This window comes from Passer domesticus, chromosome 3 (assembly GCF_036417665.1).
Source record: "Passer domesticus isolate bPasDom1 chromosome 3, bPasDom1.hap1, whole genome shotgun sequence".
Taxonomy (NCBI): Eukaryota; Metazoa; Chordata; class Aves; order Passeriformes; family Passeridae; genus Passer; species Passer domesticus.
This window is the reverse complement of record NC_087476.1, coordinates 69,129,101-69,154,240: the sequence shown is the minus strand read 5'-3', so window position 1 is coordinate 69,154,240 and position 25,140 is coordinate 69,129,101. Positions and strand designations below refer to the sequence as shown.

Below are 25,140 nucleotides of genomic sequence, written 5' to 3'. Positions count from 1 at the left end.
TTGTTCAGCAGTGTATGTTTTTCCGTTCAAACTTTTTCAAAGCATTAATAGTATTTCAATGAATATAAATATATTGCCACTATAAAACATGAGCACAAACCCCTAATTCTATAAAAATTTCACACAGATGTACTTATATGATTATGTTTGAGGGTCCCAGGACAAGGGAAGAGATGAGAATCTTGACTCCATGTTTCATAAGACTGATTTATTATATTATTATATTAAAATGCTATACTGAAACTATACTAAAGAGAATAGAGAGGATCCATCAGAAAGCTAGAAAGGAATAGAAAGGAATGAATAACAAAATCTTGTGACTGCTCACAACCTCAACACAGGTGGCTGTCATTGGTCATCAAGCAAAAACAATTTCACATGTTGGGTAAACAATTCTCCAAAGCAGCAAAACATGGAGAAGCTGAAGCTTCCCCGCTTCTCAGGAGAAAAGATCCTGGCAAAAGGATTTTTCATAAAATCTGTCTGTGACACACTTATTACTTGTAGTTTTGTCCAATATCTCCCTTTCATGTGAATAAATATTTGTATTTGTTTTGACTGTTTCAATATAATTCTCTGTAACAGAATAATTTTTAAATGACTCAGGTAATCAATTTTAATAGAAATGACATGTCATAAGTAGGAAGTTAAAAAATAGTTTTGTTTCTAGAGACTGTATTTAGTTTAACCTTTGAATTTTTATTGAAGTTTGCTAATTCATCAGGTTTTTGATGCAGTTTTTTCCCCTCCTAATTAAAAAATGAAAAGGAGTATAGTTTGTTTGGTTACTTTTTTGTTTTTTGTTATAGATACAAGTAAATTCTTGTGCACCTGTTGTGGGAATGGTGTCTGTCTAAGACTTGGAACATCTGAGAGGTTCTTGGGTCAGATAGGTGCCTAAATTATTTGAAACTGCTTTTCTGTTGGGATCAGTGTAGTAATTTTAAGTCAGGAATCAAGGGCTGTCAGAGTGTCTGCATACAGGAAAGGAAATAGCTTCCATCTATCTCTGCACCAGCTGGTACTAAGAAATCTGAAGGAGTGTGGTTGATGCTGTGGTTGTGCAGTACTAAAGCATTCTGAGAAATGCAATAGTTTTCAAAATCTACCAGTAAATAATGTTTTGGGGTTTTTTAAGCTATTCTTGCAATTTCAAGTGGCCTGAGATTGAAGGCAGAGTTATCAAACTGCAGATAAAAATAGATATTGCTGGATGAACTGTCAACATTGGCACACCTTAGCCAAGAGGAAGCTTGAAGCAGAAGTTTGCCATTCTTTATATTTTTGTCTTTTCACACATGCATGTTTTGGAGAAGAGAAACTTTCATGCAGACTGTGAAATTTAAAAGCTCTAGTTATTCAGAGCTCTTGTAAATGCAGCTATGCTGCAGCAATTGCTGCTAAAGGGTTCTTGTGGAAATTACCATCTGATCCCCAAGCTCTTCAGTGAGTTTAAATACACTGTGTTCTTTTTGAAGACCTAGGAACAGAGCTATGATTATATTACTTTGCTGCAAAGCAGTAGAGAGTTTACAATATGTCATTAAATTCAGTTGGGAAACCTGCAGTATTCTGAGAGATGAGTCTTGGAGTTTATCCTTGAGATAAACTGCCTATGGACTATAGTGTTAACCCATATTCATAAAATATGGTCTTTAAATCTGAAAAGTGATGAAAAGCCTATTGCAGGTTAAATGCTGGTTTAGGAGATTATCGGTCTATCAGCAGGGAAGACAAATCCAACTCTTTGCTTGAACCTGGACCAGTGCAGAAAAAATATTATTTGCCTGTGGTGGGGAAGACCTGTATGAAGATTAGACTGGACATCAGGATTCCTGAACCCAATATATTTCTGCTTTTCAAATTACTACATACCCAAAAGACGTGCTATGCTATGTGCTGATGGCAGCCTTCCACTTCTGCCATATGCACTGATGTGCCAGGTATCAAATATCTGTGCAGCATGTATGGAGGCTGTTCAGCACCAGTCTGAGTGTTATGTCCACATCCTGGACATCGTGTTACAGAACTTGTTTCATTTTCATAGCTTTATTGTGCTGAAGGTACAAAACCAAACAGGTAAACTCCAGTAAGTTATTGACAGACAGCAGATTGCTTTAAAGCAACATTGAGATTGTTAGAATCCAGCATAAAAAACTTAGACAATGCCAGGATAAATACTGTCATCTCTAATATTTTGGTATTTTTTCAATACATTTGAAAAAATGAATAACTGAATTCTTGGATATCCCTTAACAATGGCTTTCTTTTGCCATTTTCTATGAATGGTTCCAGGGAGCGAACACCGTAGTTTGTGGAATTGTAAATGGTAGGACCCTTGCTGTCAATTGTAAATTAAAGGATGCTACAGGGAATCTAGGGAAGTGAGGATAAGAAGGGAATTGCAGAATATACTCTGTTTTAGAAGTCATATGATGTATCATTTGAACTATATTTTTTAAAGTGACGGTGACTCACCTTGAGACAGCTGGATTAGAGTCGGAACTAGAATCCAATAAATGGATGAAAAGTACAAATACTCTGAAGAGAGAAGTCAGGAATGTATTTTTTTTTCAGTGTCCTCTCTATAAAAATGTAACACTTTTTCAATTGATACTACTGTGTGTGAAAATAAGTTAATTAACATGTACAGAACACACAGAAGGAGTGCTCTGTTGACGGCAGATCTAGACAACTGAGGAGTTCTCCTTCTCTTTTGTCTATCCTGAATGAAGTGTTTTCCTTGAAACTTAATATTCCTGCTTTGGTTGAATTGCTTGTTGCCACTAACTGGATCTATTTGGTGATCTTAGAAGAACCCTAACAAAATGAAGGCCCACAGGGCAAAAATAGAACCAGATCCTAGTCTCCCATCATGGCCTGCCATTCACTAAGTTATATAACTGCAGTAAGTGAAGAATAAAAGGCAAAGAACTTGTTAGCTCATTCATGTTCTCCATGATGCGCTGAGTGGCACTGGTGCAGTGTAAATGTGGCTTTTGTGAGAACTCTTACTTTGTAGGCCATTAGCTGTTATGAGACCCTTCTAAATGAGTTGATATGCTATTTCTTGTACTTCTGTACAGCCAGAAGGTGTGCAGTCAGGAAGACAGAACTCTGCACATGTCTTGAGAATCTACCCTCTTCTGACTTTCACTGACATTTTTGTCTTTTGTGTCATTAATTAGCTTACCCAGAATTTGTTAATGTTGGTCTGAACATTTGGAAACAGAGGACAATACTGCTTTATAAACAGTTACTTTCCAGTAGAATAAAATAAAATTATGAAGAAAGCATCTAAATATTACTGCACTTGAAAAATTAGTACCTGGTAAGATAAAAAGTATGCTTCAAAACAGCTGCTTATTCACAGAACCCTTGGTTCCATAATCGTCTATAAGGATATCTTGTTTGTCATTGACAGTAGAATTGGCTAATGGTGTGGGAGGGACAAACATGAGTGCAATACAAGATGCTTTGAGATAAGAATTTTTGACACCATGTCAATGAAATAACAGGAGCTCACACACACGGAATTTCTGAGAAAAGACAGCACCTGTTGCACTTATGACAAAGATCTACAACACTGGCAGAAGGTAGGGGGCAACCCAGCCAAAAAGTATCCATTGAATGCCTAGGTAGGAGGTGAGCCTTCCAAAGAAAGATTGTTTCAGTTTTGTTTGGATCTTGGGAACCTTATTCAAGATAGATTTTGTCAACTGTCTCAAGTGGTTTACAAAGTCAATAGTTTGTTTATGTAATTTCTTTTACCCAACGGGAGTTTTAAGAAGCCAGTGACCTGCAAAAAAAATTCAAGTGGTGAGTTACGCTTGAAGTACAGATTACGGTGATATTCCAATATTCAAACCTCATGGAAATACCCATTGTATGTAGAAGGAAGAACACTAGTGTAAAAATCCCACAGCATTTAAAAATTAGTTCTTCAGAGTGTTCAGTAAGTCTAAGATGCCAAGCAGCTGACTGTGTTGTGCACTGTTCCTATATAGTTTTTTTGAGTCGAATATACTTTACAATTCTAGCTTTACTTCTAAAGTCCCTTGAGGAGTACCCAGGTCGAACTTTGTGTTTACTTATAGAGTCAATGGGAACAATTAATGTTTGAAAGAAACAAAGAGAATGTTTGGTTCTATTATTGTATACTGTAATGAGATTTTCAACTAACCTCAAATAAAAGCCTCCCTCTTTCCTGGTTCTAGCATCTCTCCTATGGCAATGGTAGCTTACATGTTGATGCAGCCTTCCAGCAGACGCTCTGGAGTGTAGCTCCAATCAGTTCAGGAAGTGAAGTTGCCCAAGGTAAGATTGACTCAACTTTAATTATTGAAAGACTGAGAGTAAATGAAATCAAAAAACCAAGAGAGTAAAAAATTAAATTATTATGCCGAGTGTGGGAGTGGTTTTCTCCTATGTAAACACTGAATACAATAAATAAATAAATAAACATACAACTGTTCTGAAACAGAGGGAAGGTTATACTGAAAGTAACACTGATAGTTTTCTGTGTATTTTTGCTGAATACTAAACAGCTCATTCAAATCTCATTTTGCTAAAGATATGATGACATTCCTAGTATGTTTTTTGAAATGGATTTTGGTCCTGGTTTAAGATATTATCTCAAATTATTCTGATGTATGCAGTCATGGTTACATGTTTCTGAGACTGAGTAAAAAATGGGCAAGAGGCTTGGAAGCAGGATGTGAAATCCTAAGAGTGAAGATGGGAAATAGTTTTATGGCTAACATATGGTTGGAAAGAAAAATAAGAGGAGGGTAAAGACAGAAAGAGAACAGCTTTCCAGAACTATTTCTTTTATTTAGGAATTAGGAATGAGTTTTAATGCAATTTCTGACATTGAAAGGACAAGGATCCCTGAATTTATGCCATACTGGTTCCACAGAGAACAACAACATTTTTCTGAAAATTCTGTCATAATGCAAAGCCTAATGATTTCTACTTTCCTGCAGACCAACTGTTTTGAGTGGGTGCTGTAGTAGAATCTAAAGAAGGTTAAAGCTGCAGATCATTTAATTTTGTGTGATTTTTGGATGCTGTTTTTTAAAGAGGCAATACACTGAAATTTCACATCAATTCTTATTATCTGGCATATTTTAAAACTCAATCATGGAATGTTCTTGCAACTTTGCTAATTAAGATATTAGGGAGACCATTGCCATCATCTATTTTTATACAGCCATTTGGTTTTTACATATGAGAATCACTCTGCACATACAGATTCTCTGACATGGTTTATAGCACAAACCATTATTAAAAAATGATTGCTTGGCAGTATCCTAAACTTTATGGAGAAAACCTTTCTGTTAATGAGAAGACCTTTTCCTTTTGCTCCTTCCTATTAATCCCATTCTCCTTGTCCTCCCACTGTTGGCAGCACTGGTGTGTCACTCTCGCTAACAATCCCAGCATGGTTCATGTGCTGAGACCCAGATTTGTGCTATGCCGCATCTCTGCCTGGTGAACCTCACTACTGAGACCTGCCTGTCTCTTTGAGAAGCAGAAATCCACAATGACATAGTGTCATGTTGTGTAGTCGTACTCCCAGGAAATGGGAAAATGATGTAATACTGTTTTTGTAGCTGTACATTTATCTGTGTATGTGCCTGCTCTTTGTTGCTATGCTTTTCCATTTTCACTTTCCTCAGATACAGACATTATCTTTAAGCTAAGCATGTTTTCTAGAGTAGTTCAGCTGTCTAGAAAGAATTGCACCAAAGGCCTTGTTCTTGAAAAAGTGGCAACTGTTCCTGTAATCAAGGTAGTCCTGTGGTGGAGGCAGAGTGAATCTCACACTGTGTAAAGCCTTATCTCTATGTCCTCTGTAAAACAGTAGTAAAGCCAGAGAAAATTACCTCAAAAAGGAAGAAGAAGGGAATAAACTTATTTTTGTTAGATCTGTAAAATGCTTTATCACATTCATCACTAAAATATTAATGTATAGGAATAACTGCTCTACAATCTCCTCTCTTAATCAAAAATCCCCATTAAAATATATTAATAAATTAAACCATTCAGTTAAATGAAATTATTTTTAAGTGAAAATAATGGATAATTTGTCTGTAAGATGACCTAGGATATTGGAGGTAGTTCAAAGAAAATAATTAGTTTTTACATGCATTTCTGTAAAATTGGCTTATGCAGAAGTCAATTTTTTGTTTAAGCCAAAACAGAGCTTTAGAGTTAAATCAAGTAATTCTGCTAATTCTGTATGATGAAGTAGATGGGGGTCACTTTAAAGACAAAACCTAAATTATAGAATTATATTGACACAGGCCCATGTAAAAAGGAATCTATGTAACAACAGTTACTTGGGCATGCCCTGCTCTGTCAAAATCATGAATTGGAAAAATCAGTGCTAAAATTGGCCACATAAATTCCAATTTTATACTAATGTCAAAGGTTTGAAAATTATATCCTGAAATATTACCTAATATACTCAGGAAAAAGATTTAATGTAGTTTCAAAATAAATTCGTGAATGGTGTACAGTGTGACTGAAGGGTCTTCTACACCATTTCCCTTCAAAGATCTGTCTTACTTCACAGCATTACTTATTAGTACAGACATTGTTTCAAAATATAATTCCAAGTATAACTTTTTAAAAATCTTGTTGCTAAAGATTAGGCAAAGATTTATGTAATGGCATCCCACTCAAATGTAGAATTTGATATTAATTGTTTTTAGCAAGAAGGGAAGGAGACAAAAAAATGTTTACATTTAGCTTGTCAGATGGAAAAATCATGGAATTGTGCTTAAAACCTACTAAGTTTTAGTACTGTTCCGTTGCTGATTATAATACAATAATTGTAGGATAATATAAAATTATATTGTTTTTAATGTCACATCTCTAATGCAGAAAGACTAATGGAAAAAAAGATCTATTTTATTAACATCTTTACGGATTCGAATTATTGCCTTATTTTCAGCTTCTGGCTGCTAAGTCCTGGGACATCAAATATTGTGATGATGCTGTGTGTATGGTCTGTGCCTTAGTTTGAGAACACACACACACAGAGTACACTGTGAAGCCAGGTGTTTGGCTGTGAACCTGCACATGCATTGGAAGCATTTGCAATATAGCAGTTTCCCTTTGGAGTCCAATTAAATCATGATTATTGGTTTTGAACTTTCTGTCAAGTAGAGTTTAGGGTAGATCTTCCTCTATGAGAAGTTTTTCTCACAGAGAACTTTCAAATACTTCAAAAAGTGCTTTACAAATAATGAACTAACTAAATCAGTCTGGTTTTGTATTTTAACTAGAATTCTTACCTTAAATAAAATGAAAAGTGAGTTGGTAAGATAGAAGAGTTTCCCACTTTTTCTCTTGTAATCTGGGAGGGGAGTACTTGATTCCTTGTTTTGGTTGGCTCAGTCTTTTTCTGAGTTGTGATAACTATGCAGAATCCCCTACTTGTAGCTTCTCTTTACCCTGATCCATCCTTCCCAAGTTGCTGACTTGGAACTTTTCTTACTTGACAATGTTCAACTGGCTCCATGGAGTATGAGATAGCTTCCCCTTCGGACTCTTCTTTTTAAAGTACTATAAAATTTCAAACAGAAAAAAGTGAAATCAACCTGATAGTATTTATTACAGATTGAATTATGAAGTACATGTTGCTGTGTTTAGAGAAATGAACTCAATTTTCTCCCTTTATTCAAGGATACCTGATAGGAGGGGATGTTCTGAGGCTGTTGCATGGGCACATGGATGAATGTTTGACAGTGCCTTCGGGTGAACATGGAGAAGAACAAAGAAGGTAGGTTTCCATCTTATAATAGAATCATGTAATGAATGTTACTGAATTAAGTGTCAGTCATAGTACAGATGTTTGAAAGATGTTGTGATGATATTTATACTCATAAGAATGAGAATTGTTGAGATAAACTTTGGATATAAGCCTTTTGTATTTTCTTTTCTGTATTGTTCACGTCTGATTTCACTTACCAGATGTAAAAGGAATAGTGATTTTTCTGATAATTTATTGTAATTTTTCCTAATTTAAAAGCACTGTGAATTAAATATGTTGACTTTTTCATCAGTTTTTTTTTTTCTGTAATTACAAAAAATTCCTCAGGACAGGGTATGTAAGAATCCTGCCCAATCTTTCAAAGCAACTAATCTGGGATTAATCTCAGGTCTACCTGTCATGGCAGTCTAGAATTTAAATTATGGTTATTTTATTGACTGAAGGAGTCCTGGAATGGAAGTAGTGATAACAGCCTGGTCTGTGTGTCTGTTAACTAAAAAACTAAGACTGACACAGTGAGTGTTATGTCTCAGTGGAGTGATTGCATCACTCCTCTTTATTTGCCCAAATAACATATGCCCTAAGCTTCTTTTCAGTAGGGCAGTGTGGTATAATTTATTTCTACCTTCAGGCTAAATGTTGCTAAATGTTACTCAATGGTATTTTAGAATAGTTTGTTTAATGCAGCGTATTGGGTTGCTTCATTTCCATGACAAAGGAAATACTATTCATTAACTCACTCATCAAAATGAGTTTTCTTGGTTTGCAAATAGAAGTATGTTTTTTATTTTATTTATTATAATTTTTAAAGATAAGGACAATTCTCTGGAAGTTCTCATCTCAAAATTCTTCTCTGAATTTTTAAATGTTAATGAGAAAAACCTCAGAGTTTTCTTGTACAACTGGTGACCAACATTTCATGGATATTTCTTATTTCAGACAAGGGAATAGTTTTTGAATGCAGAAGATAGTTTGTAATGCTGATACTTAAAATGTGATCTGTTCAGGTTTCAATTTTAGTTACCATGTGAGAGTCATTACCCCTTGATCACTGACTGCTATTATTATCCTCAGCCTGAAACCGAGGAAAACTTTAGGTGGTAAATAAATAGGATGCTATAGTGTTTGTTCTTACAACAGTCTAAATCCTGCAAAATTCCTTTAAAAATGTACTTGCAGTGTAACTTGAGATTTATGGGGTGATCAAACACTTCAGTAATGAACTTTAGTGCTTAAGAATACACTAAAAATCTATCTCTTTTCAACAAGTCTAACATTATATGTAAAACACAATAATGGAGTGTGAAGTTGCAAATTAAGAAAAAATTGATTTGCTCTACTCGTGCATTCACATGATGCATCTTTCTGTCCTATAACATGAGAAGAATATGGTTAATTTCTTAATCTGCAGACCAATGCCTATAAACAAATTGGAAAATTGTATTTCTTTCTGCAGTGTCTGGAGTGTTCTGTATTTCTTTATCCCTTTCCCGTATCTGTCTAAAACCCCCAAAGAAGCAGAGCTGTTAGGCAACAAATAGGACATATGTCTTTGCCTTTATTTTTTCCTCATAGCAATACTGAGAAACATTGCTTCTATGTGCTTCTTAAAAACAGATTTGATCTTCTGAAATGTGCTATTTTTCAGGAACTTTCTTTTATAAACAAGCAAAATAAAATTAAATTTGTTTTCCATAGTCTTATTTCTGCAATTTTTCTATTTTTCTGAAATATTTAAAAGTATTTTTTAAATAAAACTAGAATATAATCTATGATTACTTTTAATTATATTATGTAACTCTGTGACCCATGTTTTCTCCTCTTGAATTATTAGCAAGTTTAGTTATTGCTTAAAGCATCTCTACTTCTATCTCTGATTAAGACTGTTGCCTATCCAAAATAATTTGTGGCTCCTTTCAGTTTTCAATACGTGTGCATACATCATTTTGATGGTTGTGATTCAACATCTGGCAGAATTATGTGTAAATATATGTGTCATTTTGGCAGGTAGGAAATTAAGACAAATTATTTTGTCTTTCATTTCAGTTTCAGTTCTGTAACTTTTGCACATGAGGCATACGAAGGTATGATATATTTGAAGTACAATAATTCCATATTGTCCTGTCATTGTCTCTTTAAGTAGGCTGATTGAAGACAGATTACTGTGATTGTGATTGGTTTGATTTGTTCTAGCATACACCTGGAGAGCAGGTCTGCTCTGCAGAATGTCAGCATAAAGGAGCAGTGAGAAGTACCATCCCTGTTATGACTCACTACTTCCTCTATCTCATTTTTATTTTTCTGCAGAGGCTTCCTCTTTATGCATTTTTAAATAAATAAAAGATCAGACAGTCCTAAAATAACAGTTTTATTCTATAATGTCACCTGGTATCTATTTCAGGGAATAAATAAATAGTTTAGACATGAAGTATCCTCCTAGGCAGTGTCCAAAAATAACTGTAGTTTTACTCTATTCTTAGAACATGGATACAATTGCATAAGTTTTAGGTATAAAAATGTTTCAAAGAGTACCAAGAGTTCAAATTAAAGCATTGCACACATTTTCAAGATGTTCAGGCTCTTGTACATATGAGAGTTAATGCTCTGACTTAGCACAGTGGAGACCTATGAAGCAGTGACAGTGCAGGTACTGTCTTCATGATTACAGTACCTAACAAAGCTTCCTCTGAGTCAAGGTCATCCAAATCTACACTGGAAGAGGCCTAGTACAGTGGCAGAAGGAGTCATATAAAAAGCTTATAAAATAATTTTCTGCATCTCAGGTTTTTTTCTGAGTCTGTGCTGTGTTTCCTTGCTTAATTGTTGTGCTTGTGTGTCCCTCCACGTGGGCCTTGGATTGTGGTACTGTGATCCCTAAAAGGTAGGGTGGACTCATATTATGGAAGAGGGACTTTGCTGTTGAGTCAGAAACTTGGCTTTTCCTTAGGAAGCAGTTTCATGTAGATGCTCCATGAAGTTGCTAGATTAAGTTTGCTTTGCAATAAAAAAGCATTTTAGTTGGAAGCAGTACAAATGGAGACATTTGTGGTAATATGATGGCTTACTTGATGTTACAGTAGAGGAATACAGTGGTATTATTTTTAAAATGCCACAGGCAGGGTCAAAGACACCCTGGGAGTCTTTCCTCACTGACACAGCCAAAGAATGAAAAAAGGAACAGACGAAAGATTAAGTACATGCATTTTTCATGAATTAAATTTGCTGCATATTCCAGTTAGGTATGTTGCTGTTTTAAGGCAGCTGGTTTAAGCCTTATGCATAGAACCCTTAAACTGTGTTTTTATTCTTCAAAGTGTCTTAGTTACATCTTGCAAGCTAGACCAAAATTTGCGCAGTAGCTCTTTAAGTAAAATTTCGGAAGCATTTCCAGGTAGAGTAGAAAATAGATACAGTTGTAGACAGACAAGAGAAGGCCTAGTATCATCAGTTTGTTGTTCTTATGATGGTTACTTTGATTTCTGTCTATCTTCAAAGCCAGGGGAATCTTCTGCAGCAGCACAGTAGCTGTGAATCCATATTTATCTTGACTCCTTTTCCTTTAGTCTCTGTCTGCATGGTTCATGATGTAGATCCCATCACAGCAGCTGATATAAACAGTTTGTCAGTAGGAATGAGGCAAACCCACCACAGTTTCCTTGATTTACATATGGTTTTAAAATTTAAATAAAGGATTGCATAGTCTTCTTTTTCCACCTTTTCCCTCCAGTTTCATAGAGGAGAAATTTGTTAATAATTTTTAATACTACGTTATTTTTTGGTTGGAGGGTTATATATGATTATCCAGCAAAATATTTAAATCTCTTCTTGTTTACAGGTACCTTGAAATGGTCTTTACTTTCCTTTGACATATTTTCCTGTTAAAATTGTGACTCTTTTTTTTTCTTTTTTAAACCTGTTATTTGGTAATTATAATATTGAGTGTTCATTTTGAATTTATAATATCTAAGGAATGAATACATTTATTTTAATTATGATGGGAGTTGGTATTTAAAGCATGTATATATTAATGTGCTTCTGTGAAATTGCTTTCCATTGGTTCAATCTCTGAAAAAAAAAGTAAAAATATTCCTAATAAGTTTATCGCAATTTAATCAGTCACCAGTTCCCTCCCCCCTTCCTTTTGCAGTTCAGTGGAATTGTTTTACATGTTGACATGGTTGTATTATGTGTGTTATTTTTAGTTTCCTGTAGAAATGTAAGCTGGTTATTAATGCAGGCCTGACTGTAGAGTTTTTGATTGCTTTCTCATGTTGGGAGGATATGTTTTGTAGCTGGGTTGGGTTTTTATTTTATATTTTTTTGCTTGTTTCTTTCTTTTGGTGGTTGGTTGGTTTTCTGTGATTTTTTTTTTAAAATAGATGTCCCCAAAAAAGCTAATGGCAGGTAGAAGTAGAACTATGTAATCAAAATTACATGGTGGGTTTTTATTTTTTGATTGGGTTGTGGGGCTTGCTCTTGTTTATACCACCATTTTTCATATTCTTTTAGAACTTAAATACTTCACAGAAGTAGGGCTCTGATAGTCATAGTTCCCGGTCTAGAAAGGAACTGTGAGTGTTTCCACTGCAATTTATTTGCATTTTGATTTGCAATATGTATTTTAAAGTGATGACTGCAGTGCAATTTGGACCCTTCAGAAATATTTTCTTGTGGAAAGCAATTACCTGTGATAGAAAGAAAAGTGCTCCTGACTTTTCAAAGTATCATTTGGGCTGGAGCAGACTCCAGTTTCTCAAACCCTCCATGGGTCTTCATGGGGGAATGGGTAAATGTAGCCCAATTTCAGAAGCAGTTTTACCATTCCTGCCTTTGAGACTTTCTTTGGGTGAAACATATTATGTTGAGGATTTTGTAAATGACATTGAACACTTAGTGTTAGTCTCAGGATGGACAGGCTTTTAAAGTGATGGTCAAAATCAGTATGACTTAGCTAATCCCTTTTTTTTTTCCATGCCATTCCCTGACACCTTTTCTTATGGCATTATGCACTAACGAGGTCTGTTGTACCTCAGAAAGTTTGGGATCAAGCATGTGTGGAGGATGATTTATGACTGAAATATAAGCTCAGAAAGTTTTCAATCAGCATAAGTCAATAACCTTTCCCCCACACCTCAAACAACTGTTGAGCCTTGAATAATGATGGCTGTGCTTAAAAAAATTATTTTGAAAACATATATATAGAGATATTTAGTGACTGATTTTTCAAACTAAAACCAGGCTTGCCTGTCATAGAGAGAAGTGGAAAATTTTCTTTCACTTGGACTTTGACATATTATTTGGATTTATTCATTTGTGTGTGATCCAGGTACACTATTGTTCTTTATATTGCCCTGGTTCATTCCAAGCAACTGAGATTTGTTCAATTATTTTCTTGGTGTGGAACTTAGGATTTGCAGTTTCTTCAACCAAGATTACTTCAGCAGTATTGAAACACTGCCATTTTATGTAATTTCTTTTAAACTCATTTAATTCCCATTTGTTTTTAAATTTAAATAAAGGATTGCATAGTCTTCTTTTTCCACCTTTTCCCTCCAGTTTCATAGAGGAGAAATTTGTTAATAATTTTTAATACTACGTTATTTTTTGGTTGGAGGGTTATATATGATTATCCAGCAAAATATTTAAATCTCTTCTTGTTTACAGGTACCTTGAGTCAGTGAGTTTCAGTGAAATGATTGCCCTCTCTCTCTCAAACAATACTTTAATAAGAATATAAATTCAATAATGGTTCTCCAGGGGGGTTGACACGTGGTAGTCTATTTTAAACCTCTGTAATTAATTCATTTTTGAAATTAAAGATGATAGATTCAGATATGAAGCTTTCTTTTTGATGTTTACTGTCTCTTTGCCCCTGCATGCCCTCTTGGAAAGCTGGAGGAGAGCGCGGAGAGCGAGCCGGGGAGAGCAGAGCCCGGTCCCGCCAGGGCCATGGCGCTGTCCGTGGTGCTGCACACACAAACCGGACACAGGGAGGCAAAGGCGATGTCCACTCCCAGCTCTGGTTTGGATTAAGGCGAATTAAATAGATGAACGACACAGTCAGAAAAAGGATGGTGTTTTAAATTTAACTTACAGTCATTGGTCAGCCCAAAAAACAGCTTAATTGCACCAGCTAACTAACTAGATGAAGGTATGGCTCTGAAGATGCAGGGTATCCAAAGCTTTGAGGAAAACTAACACTCATAGATTCTTGTATTCTCTCTTTTTTTTTTTTTTCATCCTGTCAATGTTAATCTATAGTAAATCTAGATAGAGAATTTTTGTGTGTTACTTCATGTCATTAAATGCAATATTTAATTTGATCTACCAGTACCTGATAAGACCTACTAGTATCAGCTTCTGGAAAATTTCAGATGTTTTGAACCATCCTTCCTTTTCAGCACTGGACTGTCATCAGAAATATATAAAAAGAAATGACGTGCATCCCATCAAGTAATGATATATAAAGCAAGTGCTAAGGAAGTTGGTTTGAGCAATCTCAAAGCAGTTTACTACATTTTTTTTTTTGTGAAAACAACTAAAAATGAACTTCCAATTCCTTAGAATAAAAACTTATGAGATGGTTTGGGTTAAAAACTTGTTCATCTGCTTTGGGACGATGTTCAGCATGCATGCTATTATGGTAAAGGCAAAGTGACTCGCTCTTCATTGAAGAAATATTTTATTCAAAATATTTTTTTATTTGTCTTTTCATTATCATCTTTTCTATAGCAAAGACAGTATCTAGTTAAAAACACAAGAGTTTACACACTGTTCTAAAGCTTTGTGGGTTTTTTTGGGGGTTTTTTTGTAGCACATGTCTTCTTTCCTGTTCTTTCAAAGTCTTGCCATTTCATCCTTTATTCTAGTTTTTAGGCTTCTCCTTTTGCTTCCTTGTAGGGATCCTTTATCCCTAGCCCTCCAGTTACCAGTTCTCTTTCAGTTCTCCTCCAGTTTGTTGTAACTTGTTCTTTTGCTGAGGCTCAGCTTCTGCCCTCTTTGGCTTTTGTTTTTAAAGTTCTATTACTGTCTTTTAGCCTTTACTCCCTCTCTTGCTGCCATACCTGGTCCTTCATATGAAACTAACAGACAACCCTAGAATAATTTTTATTTCCTCTAGTAAACAAGTCATATGTTTTTATTTAGGATTTCTTCTATCTCTTTCCCATTTTCTCATCTTACATGACTGTTCTAAGACTGATAGCTCCCTTTTGAAGGAAGAGAGAAAAGAAATAATGGATAGACAGCCATGTAAAAGTAAACTTCTTCATCTATGAGAAGCCATTCTTTTAAGTTTAAAATGGGAGTTTTTTTAGATCTTTAGTGTTACACTGACCCAACAGCTATAGATAATCCAAAACTCGCTTCAAAAGGATAGTCAAACTGAGTAACTGGTGACAGCTTTGGGGTTTCCTTTATGAGGAAGTGCTTAATCTCTGAAAAGTAAAAAGGTACCAACTTAAGAATGAAACATTATTATTGAATTTAGACCTTTGCTTCCACCCAATTTTTCACATAATAAATGACTTGAAAACTGCTGAATAAAATTTAATTTCATATTATGCAATGTGCAAGTGCAAGGATTCCAAATGCATTTTTGTGAGTGAAGTTCATAATGAAATAAGCCAGCATGTAATCAGAATGTTTCAGATTTGAATAAAACCAAGAACCCCCACCCAAACTGCCCAAACAAACAACTCACGCTCTCCCACTCCCAATCCAAACCCACCAACCAGGGTGATATCTGATCTGTTATTCTTGAGATGTTGCCGCGTAAATCCAGTCTTGGTCTGTTAGCTGCAGAAGAATTTGAACAAATACCTGAAACCCAAAGAGAATGTCTGAACAGAGAAATAAATGAGTTCAAGGTTGTTTAGCAATTACATTTTACTGTAATAATAAAGTTACATTTCAATAAAAAATAAGATTGCCTTTGAATATAATTTCCTTCTGTGAGGGGGAAATAACAGACTTGCTAATACTTGCTAGCTGCTCCTAGGATCACAAACCATTGCAGCAAATGGCTGAGATAATACTTGGGGAAAATAGTAGATATAAGGTCAAGGGGTGAATATTGTACATATTTATATCCATCTGTAACTTCCTGCTATGTGGAACATGTGCCATAGTTTCTATTTATAGCTGGGTCATGAATGTTCAGTGTTTCTGATTCTGTAATTGTAGTGAGATGTATTTATTTTGTGTTTGGACTAATTTTTCTCTTGTATGATTCATCTTCATTTTTTCACACTGTCTGGGAGTGTTTATTTCCATAATAGTTTTTAAAACATTCCAAGATGAATTTTAGCACATATATAGTTTCATGTATGCTTCACAGTACTGGGAAACATAGTTTCTTTCTTTTGGTTTTTGAACTATTTCTTTCAATGCTGGGTTTTCCTCTGTGTTAAACGTTCAGTCCTTCTGTAATATATCCACAGGAGGACTTTGAAAGGTAAAGCTTAGTAAGCTTGTACTTGATTCCAAAACTCTAGTTGTCAAAAACAGCTTTTAGCAAAGATTGGGGAATGCCTACAATTTCATTATTAACATTCCCTTAAGTTATGCTGCTGGCTGTTTTTGGTGGTGCCTGATCTTGACTGAAGTTCACAACATTAACTCAAAACATCAGCTCTTCCAGGATCTATAAAACTAGCCCATTGTTTGGTAGTCTCCCCTGACATGCTTAATCTGATAAGCATAGTAACATCACTCCTGTGCTTAAGTGACTTTAATGTGTTTTCCCAAAGGAATGGCCTAGGCTTTTAAATTCTGTCCATGTCATAGGGCAGAAATACAGACATAGGCAGGACACAATCCAAAGAATGGCTCCCTAAATTTGGGAATGGCAAAGCTAATTTTCCTTGGTGTTTACTTTGAAGCAAAACAGGGTTGTCTGATCAGGGCTTTTGCTGACCATAGATCTTCAACATGTTGTGCATCCAGTATAGATCACTTATCTATGTGTAGAATAATGGAGGAAAAAAAATCTTTTTTAGGCTTAATTGATGTTTTTCTAGTGATACTTAGATTTCTGGTTATATCCAGGAACTTGAGAGGTCATTGCATTTAAAAGTTTGTAAATAGGAAGCTGTTAACATCTGAGATGTGTGAAGACTGTGTCAGTGTGGTTGTTGTTATATCTTAGGTGTTATGGTATTAAAATAAAGTGCTAAATAAGTATATCTTCAAAATTCAGTGTGAAAAGTTGCAGTTATTTTAATAGTATAAGCTCTGAGACAACACTACCTTTCCTGGGAGATACATGCAGTGCTCACAAATCTTAATCATTTTTGAAACTTGTTTTTTGTTAGAATCTAGAAATGTTGTAATAATCAGGTTATTGGTACTGTTTTTCCCCCTGGATGCTTTATCCTTAAAACACTAAGAAAAATGTCTAAGCAAATGCTGTATAAACCTTGTTGGTATGAATGTTACAATTATGGATGCTAAGGACAATTAAAACAAAATTTAAATAACCAAGTATGAAAGTTTAATTGACAAGACTGGGTTTTGAAGCTAATAACCTTTGAATTTGACAAATGCCACAATTGTTTTGACAATCTTAAAATGAGAGCTGCGGTTAAATGAACAAACACATATGGTCATGATTTCTGCTGAACACTTAGTCTGTGCCATTGCTTGGTTTTCAGAACTGTCCATTATGAAGGTGGTGCTGTGTCCATTCATGCTCGTTCCCTTTGGCGACTAGAGACTCTAAGAGTTGCGTAAGTAACATCTATCTCAGAAAAATAAGGACATTTGCTAGGACACTTTTTGTATAGTAAGAGCAATCCCATAAAATCGAAATGATAATTATAAATCCAGACAAGTAAAACAAAAATAATCCTTAAAAAATGCCTTATAGTACTTTAATTGAGCACTAAACAAGTTCCTAGAGAGACAGAGAGTGTGCATTTTGATTATTTTTTAAAGTTGTTATAGCTGTCAGTGAATTCACAGTTTACATTTTTAGCACATAAATGACAAAACCGGGACTGGTTTCCTTAAAATAAAAGTCACTTGTGACACTCCTCCCCCAGCTTGTTTAAGTCATTTGAAAGACTTTAAAATAAAAAATTTAAAAGAAAAAATTCAATCATGCATTATTGGAAGTGTCGGAGTAACAGTAAGGAATTGTGCCCTGTTTGTAAAAGTAATTGAAGTGTAAAACTGTATTTAAATCATATTCCGATATGTGCCTATGATAAAGTTTCTAGTGAGAAATAAATGATTGCTCTTTAGAGATTAAATCAGAGAAGCTTATGAAAAGGTTACATTCCAATGATGCTGTTTTCTCTGTGTGCATTTTATTAATAGGATGACATTAAATGTCAGTGATTGGGCAGTGAGATTTTTCCTTTAGACTAAAATGGACCTTGAGACAGTGATGACAACAATGAAGCTGTGAAGGATCTCTGGCTTTTTTCTTTCCCCATGACATTTACTTCCCTAACAAGCAGTACAAGAGTAATGTGGGGATTCAAGTAAAGACAGGTTTCTATTATGACCATCATATATATCACTTTGACAGGCATTGTATACAAAATTTTGAAGAGCAAACATTTCAACATACATGACTGAAAGAAATTGTAAGAACTGTCAAAACAATTATTACAGAGGGAGTAGTTATCTATCTTCTTAAAAAACAGGGTTTTCTTACCAGGAAAAAAAGAACCAAATAAAATCCCAAGAATAACACTCTCTCCTACACTTCCCTCACCAGCCTATTTTCCAGTATGATATTCTAATTGCTATATATATTCAGTGCTGAATTGCAGTCCATTAATATTCAGGCAAATGCTTCAGTTTGTAGCTTTGTGTATGCATCCTGAAGTTCTCTATCAGTTCTAGTCCTGCCCAGAATGACTGCAGATATAAGGCTTTGTGAATTTTACGTTTCTAAAGGAACAAATTTTTTTTTCTCAACTCTGTCCATTAGTAGAGAACTCTGATAAAAATTGCCTGGGTAGTCTACATGGACAGATGCCCTTGGGATGCTCTGCCATGGGACGACAAATACTATTGCTCAGCATTGCTTTCTTTCCTAAAAGGCGGCAGAGTTCATGCTCACACACTGCAAAAAATATTTTTAGTAGTTAGAATTGGCTTCACAAGATACTTCCTGCTTAAAAGGCTTTTTTTTTTGTAAGTGCACATGAATTGGTATTTTTCCTATCCTGCAGGCATGAACTAGAAGCATGGCTCAATTATGCTACCTTTTTTTTTTTTCTTGTGGTCTGTAGCTATTGGGACCAAAAGAAAATTGAATCAGACAAGAGAAAAGGCAGCTCCCCAGCATGACCTGTAATATAAAAGGTGCAGAACCGATGTAATTTACCAGACTTGGCAACACAATAGCTGAGATTGATGACCTGACATTTCACTGACTAGAGAAACAGAAGTTATGCTAGAACACTGGACTCAGGTGTCCTTTTGTGGAGTATATGGACTTTCCTGTGCCGAAGACAGAAAAAGATAAATATGTTTCTAAGATATAAAGCTTCCCTATTTCCTTCTACCCCAAAGCTCCCTCAATTTAAACAGAAGAGACCCTAGATTTAAAAAAAAAATAGTTGAGGGTGAAAACCTTTATATTTTTCTGTTTCCTTTAAAACCAATAGCTAAAAAGGTTTAGAAATTGAATCACTGAAGTGTAAAAAACCCTGTTACAAAAAAGAAGCATTTTAAAAAATGCACTTTGAAAATGTTTGCCAAATTGATTTTGCATACTTTGCACCCAGTATGGCCAACTCTAACAAAGACATATTTAAACTAGTGGATGTTTGTGTTAAATAGGTAAGTCCTTTAACCTGCTGCATCTGTATCAGGGAAAATGAAAATGACTTTAACTTAAACCTGTGTAAGTGCTAACTTTATGGAATTTCAGAGTTCCATGTGCATACATAAAAAACCATACACATAATACATATACAGAATAAATACATTATTTCCTCTCCAAAATGCAGTATTCATATACATCTGAAGTGCAAACTTTTGCAAATACAGAACTGAAGAAAATTCTGTGAAGACTAGAAAAAGTTGTGACAATTTTCCAATCTGAAAAGCCTTTTTGAAGGCTTTCATACTCCTTAGTAACCCCTACACAAGTTCAGGAATTAAATAGGAAGAGCAGTAGGGCTGAATATTCATTTTATGGCAAGAAGTTGGAAAACTGTGACCTGTACTTTAAGGTGAATAATTTTTGGGGAGCTTAGATGAGTTTTGCCTTTCTTCCTTCTATAGAATATGAAGAATCTGGGCTATTTTTTGCTTAATAAATTTTAATATTTATTTTAGGAATTTTTCTAGTTTTTTTTTTTTTAAGGCATTTAATTTTTGCACAACATTTAAAATGTGCTTAAAATCTGCTGACTGCTAAAAGATCTCTGGGAGAGAGTAGAATGGCAGCTGCTGGTAGATGAACTGTTGGAGAGGGAACTGGCAGATCTAAACTCTTTGTGTACAGCATAAGCCTCCTTTTCTGTAGGCGGTCTGTACCTTCTCTCAAGAGGAATTCAGTCTGAACAAAGACAGCTTGTGCAAAAGAAGACCTTAAGATTATTTATTAGAATGGTTTTATTTGGGATAACCATAAAGTAGCCACTTTCTTGCTGATAATCCAATGTGGGAATTTTATATTTTGTAGCAACTAGTTGGCAATATATTTTACTTTAAAATATTATTGCCAGTAGTTAAAAAAAATAATAAGTTCTTTTTAATGGACTCTCTTAGGTGGAGTGGAAGCCACATTAGATGGGGACAGCCATTCAGGCTAAGACATATAACAACAGGAAAATATTTAAGTCTCCTGGATGACAAGAGTCTTCTTCTTACAGAAAAAGAGAAGGCAGATGTAAAATCTACAGCATTCTGTTTTCGGTCTTCCAAGGTATGGAATCAGTGCAGCATTAATGTTACTAGTAATAATTCTAGTCTCTTTAGAAAGCAAGATTAAGATACTTTCTGTTTGTTGTGATTGATTTAATTATTAAAATTTTAAAAACTGATTTAAAAAAATCCAAAATGCAGTATAGTCAATAACTAGAAAGCTTCTTCTACCATACATTCTTTATGTATTGTTACCTGGCTGTCTGTTTGTGGGTTTCTTTTTTTTCTTTTTTTCTTGTTAATATGTTGCTTTTTTGTTGTTTCATTGGTTGGGTTGGGGTTTTTCTGTACTGCTTTTCCACATTTGAGTAGTATACTCATTTCTCATTTGTTGTTCTGATTAACTTCTCTGCTGCTTCCCTTGCTTATATCTGCTGTCTGACATAGGAAAATTTTATCATTTTGTGAGTTACTGAAATTAAATGCAAATTCAGGTTTTCTCTCAGCTGATACTTGAGTGTAGTCTAATATGACATTACCAGAGTTTGACTTTTCATTTTGACAGCTTCAATAAGCATTTTGAGTATAAACCAGTACTTTTGTTGTGGGTAAATAATACTCTGATAAATTCTTAAATACCCTTTATTTCTCATACTTTTCATCTGTAGCATTTTGTCTGAAAATTTTCGAACAATAATTTTGTTACTGTAAAAACTGTCTTCCAAAATACAAAGTAACAGTAAACAGAATTATTCAATAACTTCTCTGTACCATCTAATTTATATATATGTTTTAATTATTTGCCTGCTTGGGAAGATAAGAAAAGATACCCAAAAGCAGGTAAATTGCCTTTTGCAATTTGATAACAATGAACCTGTAGTTCAGGTGATGGTTTTGAGACTCAGACAATCTATCTTTTTTGAAACCAGTTAGAAAATCATAGAAATGCTTAAATATTTTAGGACAATGCAGTGCAAGCATATTGGGAATTTCCTGTTGCAGCTACTCTAGATTTCAACACTTGAAAACAAGAGGGGTAGAATAATTCACTCACTGATTTTTACGATGGGTTGTCAGCAGGGATTGCTTCAAAAAGAGTGGAACAATGTACTGTGCTCTACTGTTACATGGTTTATTTAGTCCAAAAAATACTCAAAGGCAAGAATTTTTAGCAATAAAGAATGTCACCTGTTGATATGGATAAGGTGGTTTATCTCTATTTTCTATGTAGCACATGCACATGTGCTTTGGAGACTAGGTGATGCTGTATTTAAATTTCTGCTTTTTATTCTTTTTTCCCAGCCTGAATTTGGAAGTCTCATTTGAAATTATTTTGAGATTTTATATTTTGAAATGGTTTTGTTCTGCCATTCTCAAAATGAAAAGTTAACATTTATTTTGTTTTTGGTGGCCAAACCTATCCTATGCTGAGCTGAGCAGAGACAAAAGGCTTTGGGGAAGGTAGAAACTTGTTATGGTAATCAATTTTTGAAGTAATGAGAGAATTTTAAGAGGGGCATATAAGCTAATCAGCAAAAGACAAATATAATCTTATTGCTGTTTAAATATGTATTTTCAAAGAAATTGGAAATCTGGAAGATCATATTTGATGTAAATGTAGTGGATATCAAAATTAATTTTAACAAATGATTTAGCTGGAGAGAATTATAGATCTGCCACAGAGGAGGAGGAGTAAATGTTGTGCTGAAGATGAATTGAGTCTGGATGCATTTCTGTGTCATGTGCCCTAGAATGACCTTGCTTAAGCAGGGAAGTTGGACCAGATGACTCAGTGTGGTGCTTTCCAACCTGACCCATTCTGTGATTCAGTCTCCTGCTCTGGACTTGTTATAGGAGTGTCATGTTTCACTTTATTAGGCTAGTAACATTAAACATTTTTAGGTGCCTTCCCTCTCTGGGCAGGAGCATTAAAAAAAATATTTCAAATTATAGGAGTGCAAGAAAGGCTTCTGTAAAGAAGTTATGCAGATTTGGGGTCTCTTTTCCTCTAAGTGTATTTGAACAAACCATTCAAACTTTCATTTATATTGTTGTATTCACTTAGCACCCTAAACAATTATTGATGGATAAGAGAGAGCCCCTAATCTTATTTATTGAGTACAGAGCATAAAAACCTGTGGGTGTTTCAAGTGGCTGGGTCTTTCTTATTGAAATTTCATCCCTTTTCTTGCCACAGTCATAATTCTTCCTTGCAGTAGCTGGAAAGAAGTGGGAAGAATTGTGAATCTCCCATGTGTTGCACAATAGTAAGTTAGCTTAAAATAGGCAAAAACAAACAAGGGAGAGGAAGGTGTTAAGGGATCAGTTCCTTCAAGCATGTGAGTAGACAACTTCAATTTCTGTATGAAAACCAGCTTTCATCTTTGCAGAGATACTGCTGAAAATGTGTCACCTGCAAACCTGAAGATTCACATGCAAGTATAGTGGCTCAACACTTATTTTTTATACCCTATTATTTGCAAGGGCTCATAATCTTAAACATATTACCTTTCCAGTACTTCATTTTAAAAACAGCCCAGAAGAGAACTAGAAAGCTAAAAGGTTTTATTTGTTTGGTTTTATTTATTTTTTGTGAAATCTTGAAAATATCACAGTGTTGCCAAACAGCACCCAGAAGATAAGGGAGCTTAATTAACAGTCACTTAATTTTGCTTTGTTCTCTGGTTATCATATACTACCCTAATAATTATCATTAAATGCAAAATATATTAGCCTTTCAAGAATCTGAAGTTCAGAAAATTATTTTTTCTTTTTTTTTTTTTTATATTTTTTTCCATCATTCAGCACAGGATGTCCGCAGACATCTACAGTTTATTTTTTTAATAGACTTGTGTTTGTAGAGATCAAGTTTTGTGGATTTTTTTTCTCTTCCATTTACTCAATATTGATTCTTTTTGATAAAGAACATTGTTTTAATATCACTACTCCCTGAAATAAGGTAATTTTACCAATTTAGTAATGTTTGTACATTCTGTACCAGGTCTGCTTTTCATGTCCATAGTCTTTTCCAGTGGACAGGAACACATCAATTTTAATAAAATTTTATGGTTTGTATTTTTATGTCTTCAGCTTTTTCTTTCTTCTTTTTTCTTCTAAAATTTAATGGAAACTATATTAATTTGAAAAGCAGCCATAAATAAGCTTCTTGCAGTTGGTGAGGTCTTAAAATATCATTCCTGAAAGTGTACCACAGAGAGTATGGGTTAGGTCAGATGACAAGAGGTGAAGTTGAAAAGACAATCCTTAATCAAGGCAATCCATTTTGGAATGTTATAAGGAATTGAATAGAAACATTAGGCAGAAATAATGGTGAAGGTGAGGCTTCATAGAATAATTTTTCAACATTAGAATGAAATAATTTTTTAAAAATTTTGTTCACCTAGCCCCAGATAGAAGTGGGAAGATTGGCTTGTGCTCTTGTATGTGTGGAATAAACACTGTTTATAAAGAGAACAGCCTTCTGGAGAAAATCTGGCCTATTGTTCAGTAAGCCTGTTCATTTCCAATGCATTCTTGTTTTGCATTTCTGAGATAGTTTACAGACTGTTGCAAAATCCATTTGTTGCTGTTTGGTCCAGTGTAATAAATGAAGATTTTTGATCCTTGTTTAGACAAGGCTAGCATCTGAGAATGGGTCTAGATTACAAATAAAACTGAAGATATTCTTTGTAAAAATGGTGTAGGAAGAATTAGCAGATGGTTTGGTAATGACAGGTTACATATGTGGTAAGAGTGTGGCTGGAAACTTTTACCATGCAATGTCTGTGCCCATGCACCATTACTAATTAGTAACGTGCTGATTTCTGATATTTTTCAGATCCTCATTTTCACTGATGAGCTACTGTACTGTAGCTAATGAGATTGATTCACTGTATGTACTTTTTCAGCTACCTGCTATTTATTGTTGTGAACTGAGCACTCCATTCAAATCTTCCCCTTTATAAACAATTTGTGGTTCCTGTTCACTCCCACAAAAAGCTCAATGTCTTGAAGCTCTCAAATGAATGATGTAATGCCTGCTGCCCCCACACCATCCTCTAGTCTCTTGTTTCTCTCCTATGTGTAATTCAACTTTGACACTATATAATAGCTTTCCTGGCTATTATATTTATTTTGCAGAGCTCAGATTAATGGGATTGATTTCAATCTGGGCTTTAAACATACATGCAGAGATGTTAGTATACTTACATCAGTGAGAACAGAAATATTCTTTGACAAATTGTTGACACTGCAATTTTTATGCCAAGTAAATTTAATTCTAATTGGAATGGAGATTTCAGTATCAAACCCCTTCACTTTCTGTTACAGCCAGTAGATTTTTAACAAAGAATGCAAAAATATGAATGAATAATCCCTCATGTTATTTACAGTGCTTTATGAGAAAATTTGTTAATTCTTGTATTCACATCTTAAGAAATTAATTGTGAGACCTGAAAAAAGAAAATCTTAAAATGTGGAAGCACAGTCTGTGTTCACAGTATCTTCTAGTTATAAAGAGAATTCAA

At 34.7% G+C, this 25,140-nt stretch overlaps 1 protein-coding gene across 6 annotated transcripts in view; it reads left to right on the top strand.

The window, feature by feature from the left end:
• The window catches only part of RYR2 (ryanodine receptor 2), a 380,824-nt gene that overhangs the window by 165,430 nt on the left and 190,254 nt on the right, over positions 1-25,140 (top strand). For all 6 annotated transcript variants that reach the window (XM_064413752.1, XM_064413749.1, XM_064413751.1 and 3 more), the window contains 4 exons: positions 4,218-4,317; positions 7,696-7,792; positions 17,437-17,511; positions 20,519-20,675. In XM_064413752.1, the coding sequence (XP_064269822.1) occupies positions 4,218-4,317; positions 7,696-7,792; positions 17,437-17,511; positions 20,519-20,675 (429 nt within the window). The remainder of the gene's footprint in view (positions 1-4,217; positions 4,318-7,695; positions 7,793-17,436; positions 17,512-20,518; positions 20,676-25,140) is intronic.